The sequence below is a fragment of the Halichoeres trimaculatus genome, unplaced genomic scaffold (genome assembly GCF_033239565.1).
Source record: "Halichoeres trimaculatus isolate MK-OKI-2021-1 unplaced genomic scaffold, fHalTri1.1 fHalTri1_scaffold_7, whole genome shotgun sequence".
Classification (NCBI taxonomy): Eukaryota; Metazoa; Chordata; class Actinopteri; order Labriformes; family Labridae; genus Halichoeres; species Halichoeres trimaculatus.
The window spans coordinates 4,382,729-4,400,634 of record NW_027437185.1 but is presented as its reverse complement, the minus strand read 5'-3'; the positions used below and the strand labels follow the sequence as shown (position 1 = coordinate 4,400,634).

The following is a 17,906-nucleotide window of genomic DNA, read 5'->3' as shown; positions in this document are numbered from 1 at the left end:
TTGACAGCTTATTTGTCCCACAGTGGGGAATTTACAGAGCAACAGTAACAAACAAGAAAGTATGAAGTGAAAAACATTACAATAGGTAAATATTGAAAAAAATAATTCAGTAATTAGTAAAGACATTTTTTTGTACATATCAAGCACAACATAAAACTGGAAGATAATCTGCTGAAAGAGGTGATATTTACAGTTACCATACTTTTTGGTACTATTATTTAAAAGTTAATGTATTTTTATTTGACCCCCTGTCCAGTGAGTTATGTATTCAAAAAAGACATTTTGTACAATAATGTTTATCACCAACTCAAAAAGTTTGATTTTGAGAAAATGATCCTGTTTCCTGGGCTAGATAAAGTCCTTAAAATCTTAAAAGTCTTATATGTTTATCTCAGATCTCAGAGCAACATTGTTTTTATTTCCGACTTGGTTGAAAATAAGAAAAAACCACTTTACCACTTTCTTCCAGAATCAAATTTTTTAGATGTGATGTAACATAGAATAGCCCATTGAATAAGAAGGGAGGGGGGCTACCCAAAACCATCATTTAAGATTAAGCCTTTTGATGTATTTTGAAGCATGAGAAGTAAGATTTAGAAAAAAGAAATGCTTTCAGTTGAAGAGAACTTCATAAATCAGTTTTTAAGAGATACTTTGGGAGCCCCTGGGAATCTTGGGGCCGCAGGCAACTGCCTGTGTTTGCCTAATTGTAGCTACGCCCCTGCTTTAAGGGCTCTGTAATACTTGAACGTTGCCGCAATGATGCTTATTTTCTACATTTTTTTATGTTTACATTGTAAACGGTGGGCTTCTAATAAAGTTTCTTTAAAAAAGTTGTTCCACGAAGCTCCGCCCCCTCCGGTCATGTGACCCGTTGGATTGTTTGCGGCCGCGCGTCTTTCTCGGTTGGCGGGTATCTGTGGACACTGAGCAGCTGGAGACCGACTCAGGGGCACCCTCAAACTGATCCACAAACCGTCTCTACTTAATATTTATCATTTATTTTCCAACCATGTCTGAGTGGAACCGAGAGAGGAGACGTGAAGCTGACAGCAGTGAACATGAAAACCGGTGAGTATTCTTTTCTCTCGGTTTCACTTTCTCAGAAACTCAAAGCTTTCACTGTCTCTGCCTGGTCCACACTGTAGAGTTTGAATTGACGATTTCAGAGCCTTATTGTCCCATTACAAATTTGGTAGTGGAGTATGAGAGTAGATAGTTTGTTTAATCCAGCGAGAGTTCTTAAGGTGCATTTTAAGGTTTCAACACAGACGTTAGCTGCTTTCTTTAGGCCTGTCTGTAATACTGGAGAAATATCGTTATCTTTACCGCCTTTTATCCTCCAACAGTAAGAGTCTGCACTATCTCAGTCCTTCCATAACCCAGTCTGTAACCTGGGGTACGTAACGTTAGCCGTTAGCTTCACTCTCTTATTGTTGTTGAAGAATAAAGGCGCTAAACTGCGAGCTAACGGCTACCACAATGAGCAGCTGGTCAGATACCTTTAAAGCATCAGTCTGAAGTTTAGAGTGACGCGATGAGCAGCTGGGAATCTAACTTAAAGCTTCGAGTTTTGAGAGTGTATATTGATGGTTATTTGAGCTTAAGCTGTGTTGGGACTCTGCTGTGAGGGAAAGTTGATGTTCGTCTTAATGCGCGGAAGTGTTGCAGCCATGGCGGGAGTGAGAGAAGCTTAAATACTGAGTTCATTCTTGTACAGACAAAGAGCTTTAATTAGCAGAAACATGCGGATGATCCTTCCGGCATAAACACCAGAAGAATTACTTTTGAATATCTATTAAAAGCTCGTCTTGGTCAATCCTTGGTTCAAACTACACCTGTTAACTATGTGCACATATCATTGGGTAATTTGGGGCTGCAATACTCAGATTAGTCTGGACTTGGCTTGAGAAATGTAGGTCATCAAGTCTGGAGGTCCATATGTTTGCAAGAGAGGTGCCCATTCACTTCCTAACGCTACTGAGATGCCCCCAAGCAACCAGAACACTGCTCTGTGTGCTGCCCCCTCACCCTGACACCTGTCATTAATGCATATTTACAGGACCCTGTTTGTGCGTGTAAGCATATGTCGGCTTATAAATGTGTAGCAGTTTGGTGACAGAATGAACAACAATTTTTTAACTCTCTTCTTCTTGCACCACTCCACCTCTGTGTGTACCCCCCATCTGCTCACTGCAATGTGGTGTGTTTATGTCAGATTTTCAACAATGATTGACAGTCAAGGGACCAACTGTAAGAAACTGAATAAAGCTGATTTATACACAGTCACTCAAGATTTTATATCCTTTTTCCACCACTTAAATTTGACTGAGGTCAAAGGAGTTTAAAGGACACAACATTTTGGCATTTTGTTCAGTATTACACACAGGTAGAAGAACATTTGTGTAGGTGTATAGGCATCAAATGATTGTGTTTGAATCCATGTGTTTATTTAATCTTTCTTCTCTGTGTCCTGTGTAGGAGCTCGGGTGCATCTCGCTGGTCCAACTGCAGAAAGAGGGGAGTTGATGGGAGTATGAGAACCAAGAGAGACACAGAGGGCAGTGTGAAGAGACACGATGACAAAAGACACGACAGGTATGTACGCACACCTGCACCACACAACCTCTCTTAAATGAAAGGAAGTAAAAACCTGTGTGTCTCCTGCCTACAGTGTTTTTATACTGTTCTATTTATTCACCCTCAGCTTCACGACTCCAGAGAGCGCTGGCCCGGTGTCTCGCTGTGGACGGCGGTCAGACTGGGGGAGTCAGGTGGAGGATGAGGAGGAGATGAGGAAGAGCGTACACAGAGACATGCAGCGGTAACTAAACTCTGCTCCTGTTTAACTCCTTTTTACCTCTGATCAGTTCAAAGGCAGCTCTTTACTTACTGATGATGTGTTCAGTTACAGGAGGAGAATACTGGGAGGAGACGCCACCCAAAGGGAGAGACGGACCTCCTCTGGCTCTTCAGAGAGGTACAACTCTACCTCCATATAAAGACCCATCCATAATACAACAAAGTGGTTTTGAATGTTAATTTTTCTGTGTCTGTGCCAGCTGTGACTCCAGAGAGGGAGACATGGAGACTGATGAGGAGGTGCTGCTTCGGCGACAAAAACAGATCAACTACGGCAAGAACACTTTAGCCTACGACCGCTACATCAAAGAAGTGCCAAAGTAAGTCCTCACAGTCCCTCACAGATGTGCTGCATAAGAAATTCCAGCACAAAGAAAGACTCCTTCAGAACTTTAATCAAGAAAACGTGCTGTGAAGATTTATCCTGTTAGTGATTTAGAGATAGGAAGGATCTGATAGAGGAGGGTCAAATTTGATCCCCCTCAATCATCTTTATTTTTACAGTTAACAGTTACAGTTTCTTTTAGCAGATGCTTTTGTCCAAAGCTACGTACAACACAAGCAAGAATTTAGACAGAAGGAAACTAGCCGAGTTAGTGCGACAACAGTGCTTCAAGTTATTCGGCTGCAGGTACTGCCATTAATTGCAAGTTTTACTTTATTTTTAATTTAATTTATTAAATTTATTTTTATTTTTTTCCCTTTTTGGGGGGGGGGGGGGGGGGGGGGTGTCCAATAATCAACAACTGCATGCAATGCTGCAACAGTATACCTCAATCTTCACAAGAGCTGAGTCTTAGACCTACTGACTCATTCTACTCCTGAGGGCAAATAGGAGAAGGGTCAGCTTAAGTTCACAAATGTTCCCTGAGCAGATAAGTTTTCACACTTCTCTTAAAAGTAAAAAGGGACTCTGTGGATTATATAGAGTTAGGTAATTCATTCCACTATTTGGGAACAACAGAGTAGAAGAGTCTGGCTAGTGATTTGGAGCCGCACTGGGCTGGGAGCACCAGGCGTCTTTCACAAGCAGAGCGTAGTGGGCCAGAAGGAGTGTAGACCTGGATGAGGGACCCCAGGAAGGCAGGAGCAATTCTTATTGCGCCAAATCATAAAAAAAAAAACATTGTCTTAGGCCACTTTCTAAAAAATTAACAGGTCGAGTAAGCGAGTGCTCTCTGTTGACCACATTATTCAAGTAACATTTTGTTATTTGCGCACCTGAGCAAGCGCTGCTTTTGGTGACAAAACTCAAACCCACGGCTTTGTGTGACCCAGCTCTTTTTCTTCGCCTAACTAAATATACTGGTAGAAAAATAATTAACGAGGAAAAAACTTATGACTTCTCTGGCCACAGCTACATTACACTGAGCCAGATTTCAGCAAAAAAAAATGCTCTAAGGCAGTTACAGCAACTCAAGCAAAAGCACAACAAATACAGAACCGTCTGCAACACCTGCGACATGTCAGTCAAGAAAAGTGATTTCTGGAAGTAACTAAAAAAAAAAAAAAAAGAAATGCAAGATATGTGGTGTTAAACTTGCAGGCCATAGTATCACGAGTTGGATATTTAACCACATACGCTCAAAGCACAGGGAAAAGCAGCCGAGACAGTCTTGCATCACGTCAGTTGCTAACCCTGTTAGCATGTTGTTGTGATGAAACCAGAGGAGAAGGTTGACCTGCTAATCACCAAAGACTAACTGGAGATGTGCTCCCAATAAGTTTGGAAGGCGTCGGAGAGCTGATGGCGTATGTCACTTGCTGAAGAACGAACCACCTCCAGAGAGACCAACATCCACAAGGCTGGAAAAAATGCATGTAAAGTCTTAAACTATGGATTACGGGAGTTTCGTGCCCTTTGACCCTATTTTTGTTTACCATTAAAACAATGAAAACTTGCCAGTGCTAGATATTTAGAGTAATCGAAAACAAGGATCACTGTAAATTTCCAGCCTTCGTTAGAGACAGGAAGCAATGTCCACAGAGGCAATGAGCGAGACAGTCAGAAAGATAAAGTCTGTAGTTCAGCGTTGTGGTGAAGATTATGGTAAAGCTGTAAAAAGCCGTAGCAGCTGGAGCCTGACAGGGTCACGGCAATAATCCAGAGGAAGCTTTGAGACAAACTGAGGGACTCCCAGAGAGATCCACAGTTAATGACTTCAAATGAAAACTCAAGGTTTAAAGTTTGACTGTTTCTGTTCTCTGTTTCTCTGCAGACACATGCGTCAGCCTGGTGTTCACCCAAAAACTCCCAACAAGTTCAGGAAGTACAGCCGGCGCTCGTGGGACCAGCAGATCAAACTGTGGAAGGTGAAACTGCACTCCTGGGACCCCCCCACAGAGCAGGGAGGGCCAGACAAGACCACACAGGACATGTAAGAGGACACTCCAAACAGGAGCAAGTCAACTTTACACTGTACCAGCTTTTTGCCGTGTTCACATGTTGATTTCTTTCCACGCAGAGACGAGCTAGGTCTGGATGATGTCATGGACATCGAGCTGGACTTCCCCGCCCTTTCAGAGCCCCAGGATGCACCTGCCCCGCTCAGTACTAACGGCCTGTCACTGGAGGTCAGTTTGACTCACTCACTGATGATCGTGGATCAATGTCTAACACTCAGTCAGAAAGCAAATCTGTGTTGGTATGAGGTCCTTGAATTTTTGAAGTCTGGGTACTTCTGTTAGGACACTTTTGGTAGCCTACACTGTCATGGGCATGGCACAAGTGTGTAGAAAGATATGAGATGTACTGCAGCAAAGTACACTTGATGTACAGTGATCTTGAACCATGAAGTGTAGGTGTTGGACCTGTAGGTTCAGGTCCAGTGTGACCTGGTGTTAAATTTCTGAGCTGTTGGTACAGCCTGAAACAAACAACTGACACTGATGCTTTTCCTCATTCTCCCTCAGGATGATGACTATATGGGAACCCCAGTAAAAGTGCAGAAGACGGAAACCACGGCAGATCCCGACTCGTCCTAGCTCTTCATTAACAAAATGGTGACTCCAATACAGCCCTCCATGTTACCCATAATGCTTCTGTTCCAGTTCTGCTCAGAGTGGTGCTGTGGGAGCCTCAGCTGGTTTCCTTTCTTTCTTATGGTTAAATGATCCAGAGGTTTGGATTTTTTACGGATCAACAATCTGCTCAGGGAAGTTTTTACTCTGCCTGTTTTCCTTAAAGCACTGACACAGCAGGCTTAGAGTCCACAGTGTTTTTGACGTCTCACAGACCTTCCCCGGCGTATAAACTTTCAGAACTCACTGACGGGTTAAAACGGGAGAACAAAAAGTTTTACTTTATATTCAAACAGGTGTGTTATTTTTGGATTGTGGGTTTTTTAAACTGCAATGTGCTTTCAGTCTGAGCTGTGATTAGTTTTTAACTTGGTTTGTGTTTTTTTGATTCAAATGTTGCTCTTTCTTATTGCTGTTTTCTTGATGTTGAAGATTTTGAAATAAAAAAAGAAAACTGAATGTTTGGTTTGGTTGTTTGTAAAATATTAATACATGCTGGTAGGCTATCTGAAATAATGATGCATGTAAACATGGCATAAATAACAACATTGAGCTAGTTTTGTTTGATAAAGACAAGGCTCCAGAGCCTTCTGGCTATTACATTTGAGGGATGTCACCCAAGTTTTTGAGCTCATTACTAAAACTATAGGAGAAACAATCTGTGTTTTATTCAGTGCTGCATACTTAGAAACTTTTTTTCTATGGATGAAAAATTACAATAACAGACATCTATAAGTAAAACTCAAACAGTCCAGATAAAATGTATTATTGTTAGAGTGATTTCACCCTCAAGGAGGAGGATATTCTTCTGATGTGCTCTCCAATAACAGCACCACAGCTAGCTTCATCATCCATCCTAGACAAAGACAAAATTAATAACTGATAAGGAACAAACTCAATGAAATAGGTAGACAGAACATGAATGATACTCCACACAAATCCAAATAACGGAGGCGCAATGGTTAGCGCTGCAGCCCCACAGCAAGGTCACTGGTTCCATTCCCAGCTTGGCCGGTGGGTCTTACTCTCTGTTCTAATAGTTGTGTTCTGTAATTTCAGCCAATCTTAAAAGTTCTGCTGTCAAGTTTTCAGCCGCCATCCTTCTTCCTCGATAGATTTCCTTCTGCGCATGCTTACAACGACATTCCTACTGCGCATATTTTTCAGAGTATATTTCCTTCGCTTTTAAAGTGACATAATGTGCTTTAAATACTTTTATTTATTTGTCCTTATATTTATACTTTTATTAGCCATTTCTTTTAAGGGTTTGGGCTTTTTTAAGGGTTTTTAATTAATAACATTTTATATAGCTACTTTCTTTCTTTCTTTTTTATTTTTTTATTAAGCAATTTTCTATTTATTTTTTGATTTGTCTATATATTAATATTTTTTATTAGCCTTTTATTTTATGGATTCTTATATTATTTATCTATTAATTCATTTTTTAATACTTTTATATATTATTATATAATTTATTAATTCATTTCCTTTTTTTTAAAATAGATTCTTATATAATTTATTTATTTTAATCTTTTATAGATTTATTTTTGTAATTTGGAAATGTTAAGAAATCTTATCTTTTTTAGATTTATTTTTCATGAATGATATTACTTTTGGTGTAATATATAAAAAATAAAATGTGATGAAGTCAGCTGCAAAATATTTCTTGGCCTTTTAATTTTTTCATGAAAAAAGAACCTTGAAATGTCCCACAAATTTGTTTTTTCTTCTATGATTAAGTTAACATGCACAAAAAATAATGAAAGAGACCAAAACGCAAAATAATTCTGTACTTAAATGATAGCTGTATCCCATTCCTTAATTTGATTTATTTATGCATCTTTCTTATCTGTTGTTGTGTTGTTCCTATAACTTCACTACTGATTGATTTATATAAAAAGCTCCACATCAATTTCTTTATAACTCAAATTTTAAGATTTACCCATGGTTTGTTCTGTACATTTCTGATAACAGTGACAGATGAATTATACAAGGTCCATCAATCTGACGCCAAATGGGTGTGTTTCTACCAGTTCCTGCCGCACTCTGTCGGGGGCAGTGTTGAGTGCAGATGGGTTTAACCCCGCTGAAACTTACGGTGTAGGGAGAAGAAGACAGAAAACGGAGAGGAGGATAAAATAGGAGAGGTGTAGCTGCTGTGAAGGTGAAAACTTTCTGCAACAAGAGGATACAGTGATCCGGCAGCATGCTGAGGGCTTGTCTGAGAGGAGCTAATGCCACAGCTCGGGTGAGTAACAGCTAACCCGCTATCTAACCACTCCCTCGCTGAGGAGAACGCGTTAGCATGTTAGCATTAGCGTGCTGTCATTCAATGACCCGCAGTCAGTCTCAAGGTGCCACATTAGAGGGTAGAGAGAACAAGGTGAAACCATTAACCCTTGAATGCTTGGTAAAGTTTAAATTTAGCAAGCTAACTCTTTTTTTTTCATATCAGCTGTCTGTTAGAGCAGAGGACAATTACAGTGCTAGCTGTTAGCTCTCAGTGACAGATGGCTAATGCAGGCTAACAGCCGAGCTAACTCTCAGTCAAGTCAGAAAACGTTTACCTGTCCGTTATCAGGCACAGTTTTGTAAGTGTGGTACTTAATATTTTTGTTTTCACACATCAGAGAGAGCTGATCATTACTGTCTTTAATATGTGAAATTTAGCTAGGGCTAGCTTAACTTTTAGAGTGTTTGTAACGGGACAGCCACATTCAGTGAAGGTGTGCAGATACCTATGCTAACTTTGACCTGCGCTGCAGTAGCAAGAAAAAGTCCGTGAACCCTTAGAGTTGCCTGGAAGTAACAACAATAGACAAACATAGTCTGCTTAAACTAAAACTACACAAACAGTGATATTTGTTTATTGGACACACAGTGTAAACATTCACAGGGCTGACTGGAAATGGATTTAATAACTAGTTGACCCTTTACAAAACTGTTTCAGTTCAGCAATATTTTTGCAGCTGTTCATAAGCAGGTGTATTGTCAACCGTTGGGAAACACTGACAGTTATTTAAGATGCAACTATAGATGCTATGAGTAGTTAGACTCGTGCAATTGTCTCACACCTGTCATTAAAATGAGCATCAATTCAGCATTTCTTATTTTATTTAATAAAGAAAATAGAATTATCACACATTACATCATATATGGCTAAAAGATCAAGCAGAAATTGTCGTCAACGCCATGTCTTTAGAGTTTTCAAGAGAAATATACCACTTATCCTGTATTAATAATATAGGCAATGTGGGGACTCATCAAACATATTGACACAAGAATTAAGGGCTTGCAGTAGCTGATCATAATACACAATCAACCTATTTCCTAAAAGGCAAAAAATTCACATTAAAAATTTCATTCTTATTTCGGCTGCAAATATGGAAGCATAGACTACGATATGACTTTAACAGAATTAACATGAACAACTTTGCATTATTTCTTTATGTGCTCAAGACCCTTGTAATTAGTAGTAAGTAGTTACAACCTTCAGTTTGTGCATGTGAAGTACATCCCTGATCCAAAACAAAGTGCTTACTCCAGCTGTTGACCATTTGTGAATCATTTCAGCTGTTAAGATTTAGTTGACAACAGTACAAAGAAAAAAAAATTGATTGTCAAAATGGAAAATAATATATTGTTTGATTGAAATAATAATATTTATAATATTAAATGATGCTAACAAACACTTGGGACGGGCGAATTTTTGTTGTTGTGTGCCATCAACTCCTGTTTCAACAATGCTCTGTGAACATTGTGGATCCAGGAGACCAGTTTCTGGAGTTTAAAGCTGAAATGATGTTGCATTCTTGCCTAATAGAGGTTTTCAGCTGCTCTGTTTAGAGCCTCACTGGGGTCTTTCTTTGTTAGAGCGGTCATTTCATGCGATCCAATGATGCACCATTACTCTGCTGGCTTTGAACAGAGTACTGACAACAGGGCAGATGGTCCCTGTCCTCTTCAGAGGATAGGACAGAATGTACTGATGTCCAAAAAGAATGATGAGTCCTTATTCATCCAACTGTGAAGTACCCAGTTATGGTACTAATCTGTTGACAATCAACCTCTTAACTTGAGGGAATGTTCCTCCAGGTTTTTTGTTTTTAGCATTACAATTTTTTTCAGTGTTTTGTTGACCCCGTGCATCAATTTCAAATATGTTGCTGGCATCAAACATAAAATGAGCATCTTTTTTTCTCTGGGGAGATTGGGCTGTAAATGTGATTAAAATTTCATTCATTTTTTTTTTACGGCAGTTACAGAGAGTGAAGCTAAGCGTTAGGAAAAAAAAAATTTTTCTGGGTTTGTATTACGGTTGTCTTGGTGTACTGTAACACCAGCATGTGATGTTTTTTTGCTAAACCAGATCAGTCTTAGGGTAAATGTGCTGCAGGAAAACTGGTACTAGACTTCACAGACCAAAAAGGGCTGGATCTCAGTTTGAGGATGTGTCTCTCTGTGGTGCTGGGATGTGCCGGATAATAACCTGTTGGAGATATAAAGGTAGTTTCAGTACAAAAAAGAAAGAAGATCAACAAATTTTAAAAGCTTAAATGACACATTTCTGTGGTTTTAAACTGCTCCAGGTGATTAAGCCCCTTTTAACAGGTTTGTTTTAAAGAGGCTGTGAGGAGTTTCTAAGTGATCTTGAAAAAGTTTTCCTTCTAGATATATGTCTGATCCTAATCCACACCTTAAAGTGATACTCCGGGATGGAACAAGTTGGGTCCTATCACAAGGTTTAGGGCAGAAATTACCCCTACAGCAGTGATTTTGTGCAGCAGAAGCCCAGAGCGCACACACCAAACACCCCCTCCCTGCTCCTCTGCAGGTTTCCTCTGCACTCAGACGGGGCCATATTTTACTTGACCAAAAACAGAAATAAACGGACTCCCACCGAAAAAATCTGATATCAGTTCACGCTAGAGAACCTTCAGCGCATTACTTTCACACAAAAACACAGCTAAATAAGGCTCTAGTTCTCATCGTGTCTCTTCGTCCTGGCAGACTACCTGCGTTTGTTTATATCTGGCTCTCCGCACGCGGACTGATACACTAAGCGGCGAGCGCCTCGTAGCCAGCTGTGGCTCTGCAGTGGAGGTAGCGCTGTTTTACAACACGATGAGAACCAGAGCCTTATTTAGCGGTGTTTTTGTGTGAAAGTAACGCGCTGAAAATTCTCTAAATAAAGCATGAATGCAGACCCATATCAGATGTTTTCGGTGGGAGTCCGTTTATTTGTGTTTTTGGTCAAGTAAAATACGGCCCCGTCTGAGTGCAGAGGAAACCGGCAGAGGAGCAGGGAGGGGGTGTTTGGTGCGAGCGCTCTGGGCTTCTGCTGCACAAAAACACTGCTGTAGGGGTAATTTCTGCCCTAAACTTTGTGACAGGACCCAACTTGTTCCATCCCGGAGTATCACTTTAAAATGAAATTATCAACACCAATATAGGTTATTCCAAATTGCTACTTCCTAGCATAGATTTATAGCGCTTCCAAGTCTATGACAACACCGCACCAGCTGACAAAGTTTAGATCTGTATTTTTCTCTGCTGAAAACAATTTCTGTGATTAATTTTGTAGCGATGGTGGACACTGCCTAACTGTCAGACAGAAAAAAACAGAAGAGGAGAAGAAAGAGAAATGGGAGAGAGATAGAGCACAAGCTTAAGGCTAAAGGGGCTAAACTGTTTATGATTCTGTTGATTCCAACCCACAGTCAGCAGTTATTCTGCAGTGGTCTGTTCAAACTTGAGAGTCTATCAATAAAATGAAGAGTGAGGTCACGTTAGCTCTGCTTGGTAGATGAGTCCTTGGGAGGATTTTAAGGCGGATTCACTAATGTTACATGTTACGGACATGTACCAGAGCACCAGGCTGAAAGAAACACCAAATATAGATGGCTCCCAAACTACGGTGCAAACTGACAATGTTTGCTTGTTGTTGTGTTTCATACAACACGGCTATATAACTGTTGAAATACCTTACACCGTTGCGTTGTATCTGGTCGAGTGTTGTTTTGAACAAAGAAAAGTAGAGTTAAAATGAAGATCTGATCTCCATTGATTTCCAAAACAAACACACGCCTTGTTAAGAGTGTCTTACGTCTTCACAGCTGTGCATGGGACTCCAGGCCAACAGTTGTGCCTGCAGTCTGATTAAAACAGATCCTCCTCACAGCCTCTTTCAGATCAGGTAAACATTGCTTCAGAGTGTCTTGACTTTAAAAGTCACCTTTTAGGTTCATTACAAATTTTTGGCGCGCTGGTGGGATCTAATGGAGATCGTTTCACATCAGATGTTGGATGATACTGCTGGCATTCAGTTCTGTTTTAACCTTATCAAGTCAAAGGTCATTGGTATATTTCTACATCTCTTGAGCTATCCTAAACCTTTTGATTTCAGTGGAAAAAAACCTGTTTTAGATAAGTTGCAATGACGGATATCTAACCTGAGTGTGCGAGGATTTCAGAGCCAAACGTGCAGTGATTATCAGGATGATGAGAAGCACGAACACACACAGAGAGCAGGAAACCAATATGCTTTCAACAGCCATAATCTGATGCTATGGAAAAAAAACAAACAATATGAGAGAAAGTTTACTAAACATTGTTAAAACCAGAACTTCCATTGGCTTTAAACACATGCTACAACTCGCTTACAAGGGTGCCGCTTTCCCACTGGTTCATCCAATGCCAATAGTAGAAGTATCTGTCTCTGGAGAGGGAGATTATCCTGTAGATGGCAGAGACCATGATCCCCAGGAGGGAAACTACATACAGGGCCAAACACGCTGTCACCTGGCAAAGAACAGGTCACCAGGATTAGCTGAGTTATTTAGAAAGAAAGAGAGTAACAGGATCTAAAGAGAGTGAAACAGGAAAGCAGAATCATAATGAACGTACCATTTTCTTGGATGGATGTATCTCAGTGTAGATTGATAGACTTCCACTGACAAGAAACTGAAACCAAGGCATCATCACATATGTTACTGAGCTGGTATGATGGATGTAACACTGATGACATGTCAGGTTTGCTATCACAGCTGCTGGTGTTGCCAACCTGAGTGAACACTCAACAGTCGTAGTAGTTATTTTATTTCCAGAAGTACAATAGCTTGCCTCCCATTTTGCTATTAAATGATACAAAAGATGCAACTCGGGATGCACGATCTTGAATTTTTTTAGGCTAATCCTTGACAACTCATTCAGCCAATTACCAGTTTTTTTTTCCAACACACCTAATTGCAGAGACCATCAAGTTTCTCCTGTATTGGAAGTAGTGTACAGTACGGCGCAAACTCTTATCACATTGGTTTGGAATTGTTCATATTCTTGTGAGAAATAAGAAAAATGCCTAAAACTGCGTATTTGTTTGTGACAGTTACTTTCAAACAAAAAATAGATAAAGGTGCATCCGACTTAATACTTAGATGATGCTAACAATCATAAAAATGCCCACAACCAGTGCAAATTTGGCCAATTTTACAATTGACAGTAAATTAACATGACCTCTGTTCTAGGGCTGCAGCTATCGAATATTTTAGTATTCGAGTATTCTACTGAAAATCCCATCGATTAATCGAGTAATCGGATAAAATACATTTTTGTTTAGTTAAAGAGCAGTTATTTTTCAAATGAATATTTTTCTCTTTAAGAAACAGAATTTTCTGATACAGCATGTCAATAAGAGCACTTGCTTTGGTAGCTCCAAAATCTGTAAACACACTTTAACACATTTTTTGTGCCTTGTACATTTCATCAAATGTTGTGGCCCCAAATTGCACCCGTTTCGTAGAATGACCCATTAGTCTCCAAACTCCAGAAAAGAAGCAAAATTTGTTGCTAGTTGCTATTTTGTATAAGAGTTTGAAAACTGTCTTTATATGGCCTCAGCTCTATTTGAAATACCACTCTTTGATCTTTTTTAAAATTAAACGATTCCTTGAGGCGGAGAAAATTACTCAAGTAATTTTTGTAATCGAGTACCTCGAATCATTCGAGGTATTGTTTCAGCTCTACTCTGTTCACAAGGAACATGTGAGAAGTGCAGCTGTACAGCAGTTAAACCCAAATAAGACAAAATGCTTTGCTCTTTGACAATGAATGCGCCTAAATAAGTCAGCTACATCTACCGTACAGACTCCTGCTTAAACTCAAATTTCACTTTGAACAGGAGCCAAATATGTGACAATGCAATCTGTGCTGTGCAAACACCATCACAGGAAGTGCAAATACCCAGCTTCAGTCCCTGATCAGAATATGAATAAACAGACGGCTCCTTCTACACCACACATTTCTTTTGGCGACAAACAGTGGGTAACAGAGATAGCAGCAACTAAAGCAGTAGCTCCAGTTCATGACGCAAAGGTCTGGCATTTAATCAAGTGGGCCACAGCACAGTATTATATTGGTTATAATATAATACTGTGCAGATATCGAAGTGCTGATTTCATCGTGCATCCCTAGATACAACTCTGTCTTCTGTTTTATAAATGATGCTAGCTTACAACCAGCAGCCAGATAACACAGCATAGCATAAAAACTAAGAAGAGCACAACACGTGTTCTAACTTTGTCAAAAAGGGGACACAATGTACTGTCCCACACCTGCAATGCCCTCATGACCCCAAATCTCGAAAAGACGTGATGCTTTGTTAAGTGTTATTACAACAGATTTTACTGGTTTGTCAATCTTGAGACCTCTTTCATAGAATAGAATAGAATAGAATAGAGTAGAACTTTTTTGTCATTGTAACAAGTACAACGAAATTGAAGTCACTATAAAGTCACTTTATAAAAAAAAAACATGCAAAACTAACATTTCAAAAGTTAAAATAAAAAATTAAACTCAAAGCAGTCTTGCAAAAAACCCTCGTATCATAATATGTTGGTTGTTTTTTTTTCCAATTTGTTCTGCTTAAAGAAATGTTGCTGTTTGTTAGCTTTAGAGAGCTGTGGTTAATTTGGATACCTTGGGCTAAGCTAAGGGGCTGTTTACGCGACAACGGTTTTAGGGTGAAACACAAAAGTTTTGTTGCGTTTCGGTCTCGCGTTTACACGGAAACGGTGCTTCAGCCGACTTAAAACGCAAACTTTTGACAACGGCCTCCAGAGTGGGATTTTTCTGAAAGGCTCCCAACACCGTTGCCGTGTGAACAGTAAGCCAGAGTTTTCAGTGGAAACGCTGACACTCCGCCTCGCACGTGCACATACAACGAGGCAACAGCACCGTTGTTACGATCGTTGTGAACTACCGTGTTGAGCTTGTGCTGCTCAATCTGCTGAATCTGCTGACTGTCTTTAACAAAATGAGCATCTTTTGCTCCACTTTTAAACTTAGTGTTCCCCAATACACCAGATGATCGGTTCAACTCTACTTCGGGGGAAATCTCCTAAAAACTGCTTCTGGACAAAACAGTTATAGCACCACCTACAGGCCTGGTATGCTTACTACAGCGTTTTCAGTCCATCAGCATTTCTGTTTAAACACAGATTTTTTTCACTGCATTTTCAAAGCGTTTTAGCGTTTTCAGATGAAACGTTGTCCTGTAAACGGGGCCTAAGCTGAGGCTGCTCAGCAGTCCTGTGGGTTCATACTGTGCAGGTGGAGAATAGTATCTTTGTGTCATAGAAGGTTAGGAACTACACACACGAGTAAAACTACTACCCGTTATGTACCTGTAAGGTACAAGGACTTACAGAGGGAGTAGTATACATTCTCATATTTTGATCATGGATATAAAGTATCAAGGCTGGATGCTCAGACTGAGTGTGTGCAGATTTTCAGACCTCTTCAGACCATGTTCATATGTTGTAGAAATCCCTGAATCTGCCTGAAAACTCTCCTAAAGGCTCTGCTCTAAAACTAGCACCAGATCTTCAAGAGACTTGCTGAAATGATGTGGTCACAATGTAAGGCTCTCCAAATTGGTTCACAACAAGATAAAGGGCTAGGGCCTCAAACACCAAGGTCTGCAAACAGCTGTGCCCTCCGCAGGCCTCCAGAGGGCTGGCCAATCAGAGGGAAGGGGGTTTGTGGAGCCTTAAAGGATAAGTTCAGTTTATACAGCTTTTACATTGTTTATAGAATGAAGTAGAACAAAATACTCACCCAGAAGGCTTTCCTGATCCAAGCAGTGCTTCAGGAGATATTTAGATCCAAAATCGTGCAGCGGACGTCCGTATAATGGGATCCATCATGGCATCGACAGCGCTGCTCCTAAAACTGCATTAATCGTCCAAAAACTCATGTTTTTCACCAATATTCCATCATGGTCCGCTCCGGGTTAGTCCTCTGCTGCAGTCTGTGTCACTCCAGACAGCGCTGTGTGGCTGTACTGACCCCTGAGCTGACGAAGACTTTGTTTACGATTGCCCCTCCGCGCATGGGCAATACTCTCTGGAGAGCTGACTCTACTCCCTCCTTTCTTTGAGCTCGTCATCTGTTAACTCTGGCTCAAAACTGTAATGACATCCATCATATTCAAAGTTCTCCTCTACAACATCTTCATCAGATAGATATTCGTCCATTTTACACAAAACTGGAAGAAGAAAGTCATCATGTAGCCTGCCGTCTTCCCCTGAAACAATGAGCTGCACTGCGCATGTGCAGAGGGGCGAACGTAAACAAAGTCTTCATCAGTTCAGAGGTCAGTACAGCCACACAGCACTGTCTGGAGTGACACAGACTGCAGCAGAGGACTGACCCGGAGCAGACCATGATGGAATATTGGTGAAAAACAAAAGTTTTTGGACGATTAATGCAGTTTTAGGAGCAGCGCTGTCTATGCCCCGATGGATCCCATTATACAGACGTCCGCTGCACGATTTTGGATCTAAATATCTCCTGAAGCACTGCTTGGATCAGGAAAGCCTTCTGGGTGAGTATTTTGTTCTACTTCATTCTATAAACAATGTAAAAGCTGTATAAACTGAACTTATCCTTTAAGGAAACAGCTGCTAAAACAGTGTTTCAGACAGAGCTGCTGAAATGAGGGTTTTCTAAAGCACTGAAGGACAGAATAAAGACTTTAAAAACAAGAAGCACAACACCCCCAGTTATCCCTTATTGAGGAGTGTCTGTGGTTCTCTTTTCATCCTCCTTTCTGCTTATTGATGTCCCTGCTCTTTCTAAGCACAAGGTCTATCAAATACAAACAACAACAAGCTTCTGAATGTTATGTACCAGAACTCCCTGCCAGAAAGGAATGTAGATCTTGGAGGAGGTGAACAGTGTTTGACCGGTCAGTGGAAATCCCATCAGGAGCTCTGCACAGCCAAAGATAATAATGGCAATCTAGGAGAAGAAGGAGGATGGATTATAAACTTATAAATTCCCCAGTGCATAAAGAGTTTGCTCAGTGGGACAGTCTGCATTGAGTTATGAAATGAGAGCTTAGAAATCAGGAAGCATTACCCCAAGAGCTCGTGGCTGTGTTTTAACAAAGCGATGCAGAGGCTTGCTGGACAGCACCGATTCATCTACACTCTGATTCTCGTCCTTTACTGATGTTCTCTCCCTGAGTGTTGGTTCCACGCTCTCCATTGTCAGCATACTTGAGCGTATGTGTATCTTGAGAAGGAAATTCAAAAATAAAAGCAACCAGGAGCTTTCAGCTGCACAGAGTCTGGGTTCAATCCGAAAACCACCGTAAAAACAGCCCTGAAAAACGTAGGGATATACAGACGCACATGAAGTGACCCACCTTGTTGTCTTGTTTTCTTGTGGAGAAACAGAGCGTGTGACTAACAGGAACAGGGAGTTGATGGGTCGACACAGGAAGTGAAGAAATATCAGAGTACTGTCTTCCCATTAAAGGGAGGAGCTGGCAGGCAGAGGTTTTTCACTCAGCAGAATCTCAGAGACAGGAAGTCTGCTTTCACCATCAATAAAGTTTATGTGACAAAAACCACAGCTTCCAAACAGAGCGCGTCTTCTCCATAGAAAAGTGAAAGCTCAGCGTTTTTACTTTGTGTACTGAGGGAAGGACTGTAACGGCATGAGAGCTGCTGTTTTCTGAC

At 40.6% G+C, this 17,906-nt stretch overlaps 3 protein-coding genes across 3 annotated transcripts in view; 2 read left to right on the top strand and 1 right to left on the bottom strand.

The window, feature by feature from the left end:
• Nucleotides 1–869: 869 nt before the first annotated feature.
• slbp (stem-loop histone mRNA binding protein) lies at nucleotides 870–6,246 on the top strand. The gene is made up of 8 exons (XM_074674321.1): nucleotides 870–1,071; nucleotides 2,482–2,598; nucleotides 2,708–2,824; nucleotides 2,909–2,980; nucleotides 3,063–3,182; nucleotides 5,082–5,240; nucleotides 5,328–5,436; nucleotides 5,776–6,246. Exons 1-8 carry the CDS (start codon nucleotides 1,013–1,015, stop codon nucleotides 5,845–5,847), a joined length of 825 nt encoding a protein of 274 aa, XP_074530422.1. The 5' UTR covers nucleotides 870–1,012; the 3' UTR covers nucleotides 5,848–6,246.
• Nucleotides 6,247–7,920: 1,674 nt separating this feature from the next.
• The window catches only part of immt (inner membrane protein, mitochondrial (mitofilin)), a 28,857-nt gene continuing 18,871 nt past the window's right edge, over nucleotides 7,921–17,906 (top strand). Inside the window, exon 1 of the mRNA XM_074674569.1 lies at nucleotides 7,921–8,131. Coding sequence (XP_074530670.1) covers nucleotides 8,090–8,131 — 42 coding nt within the window. The 5' untranslated portion in view covers nucleotides 7,921–8,089. The remainder of the gene's footprint in view (nucleotides 8,132–17,906) is intronic.
• Nucleotides 8,817–17,648, bottom strand: LOC141793598 (uncharacterized). The gene is made up of 7 exons (XM_074674386.1): nucleotides 17,591–17,648; nucleotides 17,302–17,457; nucleotides 17,071–17,181; nucleotides 12,790–12,846; nucleotides 12,547–12,684; nucleotides 12,336–12,449; nucleotides 8,817–10,372 (listed from the first exon to the last, which is right to left on the bottom strand). Exons 2-7 carry the CDS (start codon nucleotides 17,437–17,439, stop codon nucleotides 10,322–10,324), a joined length of 609 nt encoding a protein of 202 aa, XP_074530487.1. The 5' UTR covers nucleotides 17,440–17,457; nucleotides 17,591–17,648; the 3' UTR covers nucleotides 8,817–10,321.

Coding starts and splice junctions, on each gene's coding strand:
- slbp (XM_074674321.1), top strand. CDS start 1,013: ATGTCTGAGTGGAACCGAGAGAGGAGACGTGAAGCTGACAGCAGTGAA. Junction 2,599..2,707: donor GATGACAAAAGACACGACAG/GTATGTACGCAC, acceptor ATTCACCCTCAG/CTTCACGACTCCAGAGAGCG. Junction 5,437..5,775: donor CTAACGGCCTGTCACTGGAG/GTCAGTTTGACT, acceptor ATTCTCCCTCAG/GATGATGACTATATGGGAAC.
- LOC141793598 (XM_074674386.1), bottom strand. CDS start 17,439: ATGCTGACAATGGAGAGCGTGGAACCAACACTCAGGGAGAGAACATCA. Junction 12,847..17,070: donor CTTTCTGGCAGGGAGTTCTG/GTACATAACATT, acceptor CCTTGGTTTCAG/TTTCTTGTCAGTGGAAGTCT. Junction 10,373..12,335: donor TGAAATCCTCGCACACTCAG/GTTAGATATCCG, acceptor TATCTCCAACAG/GTTATTATCCGGCACATCCC.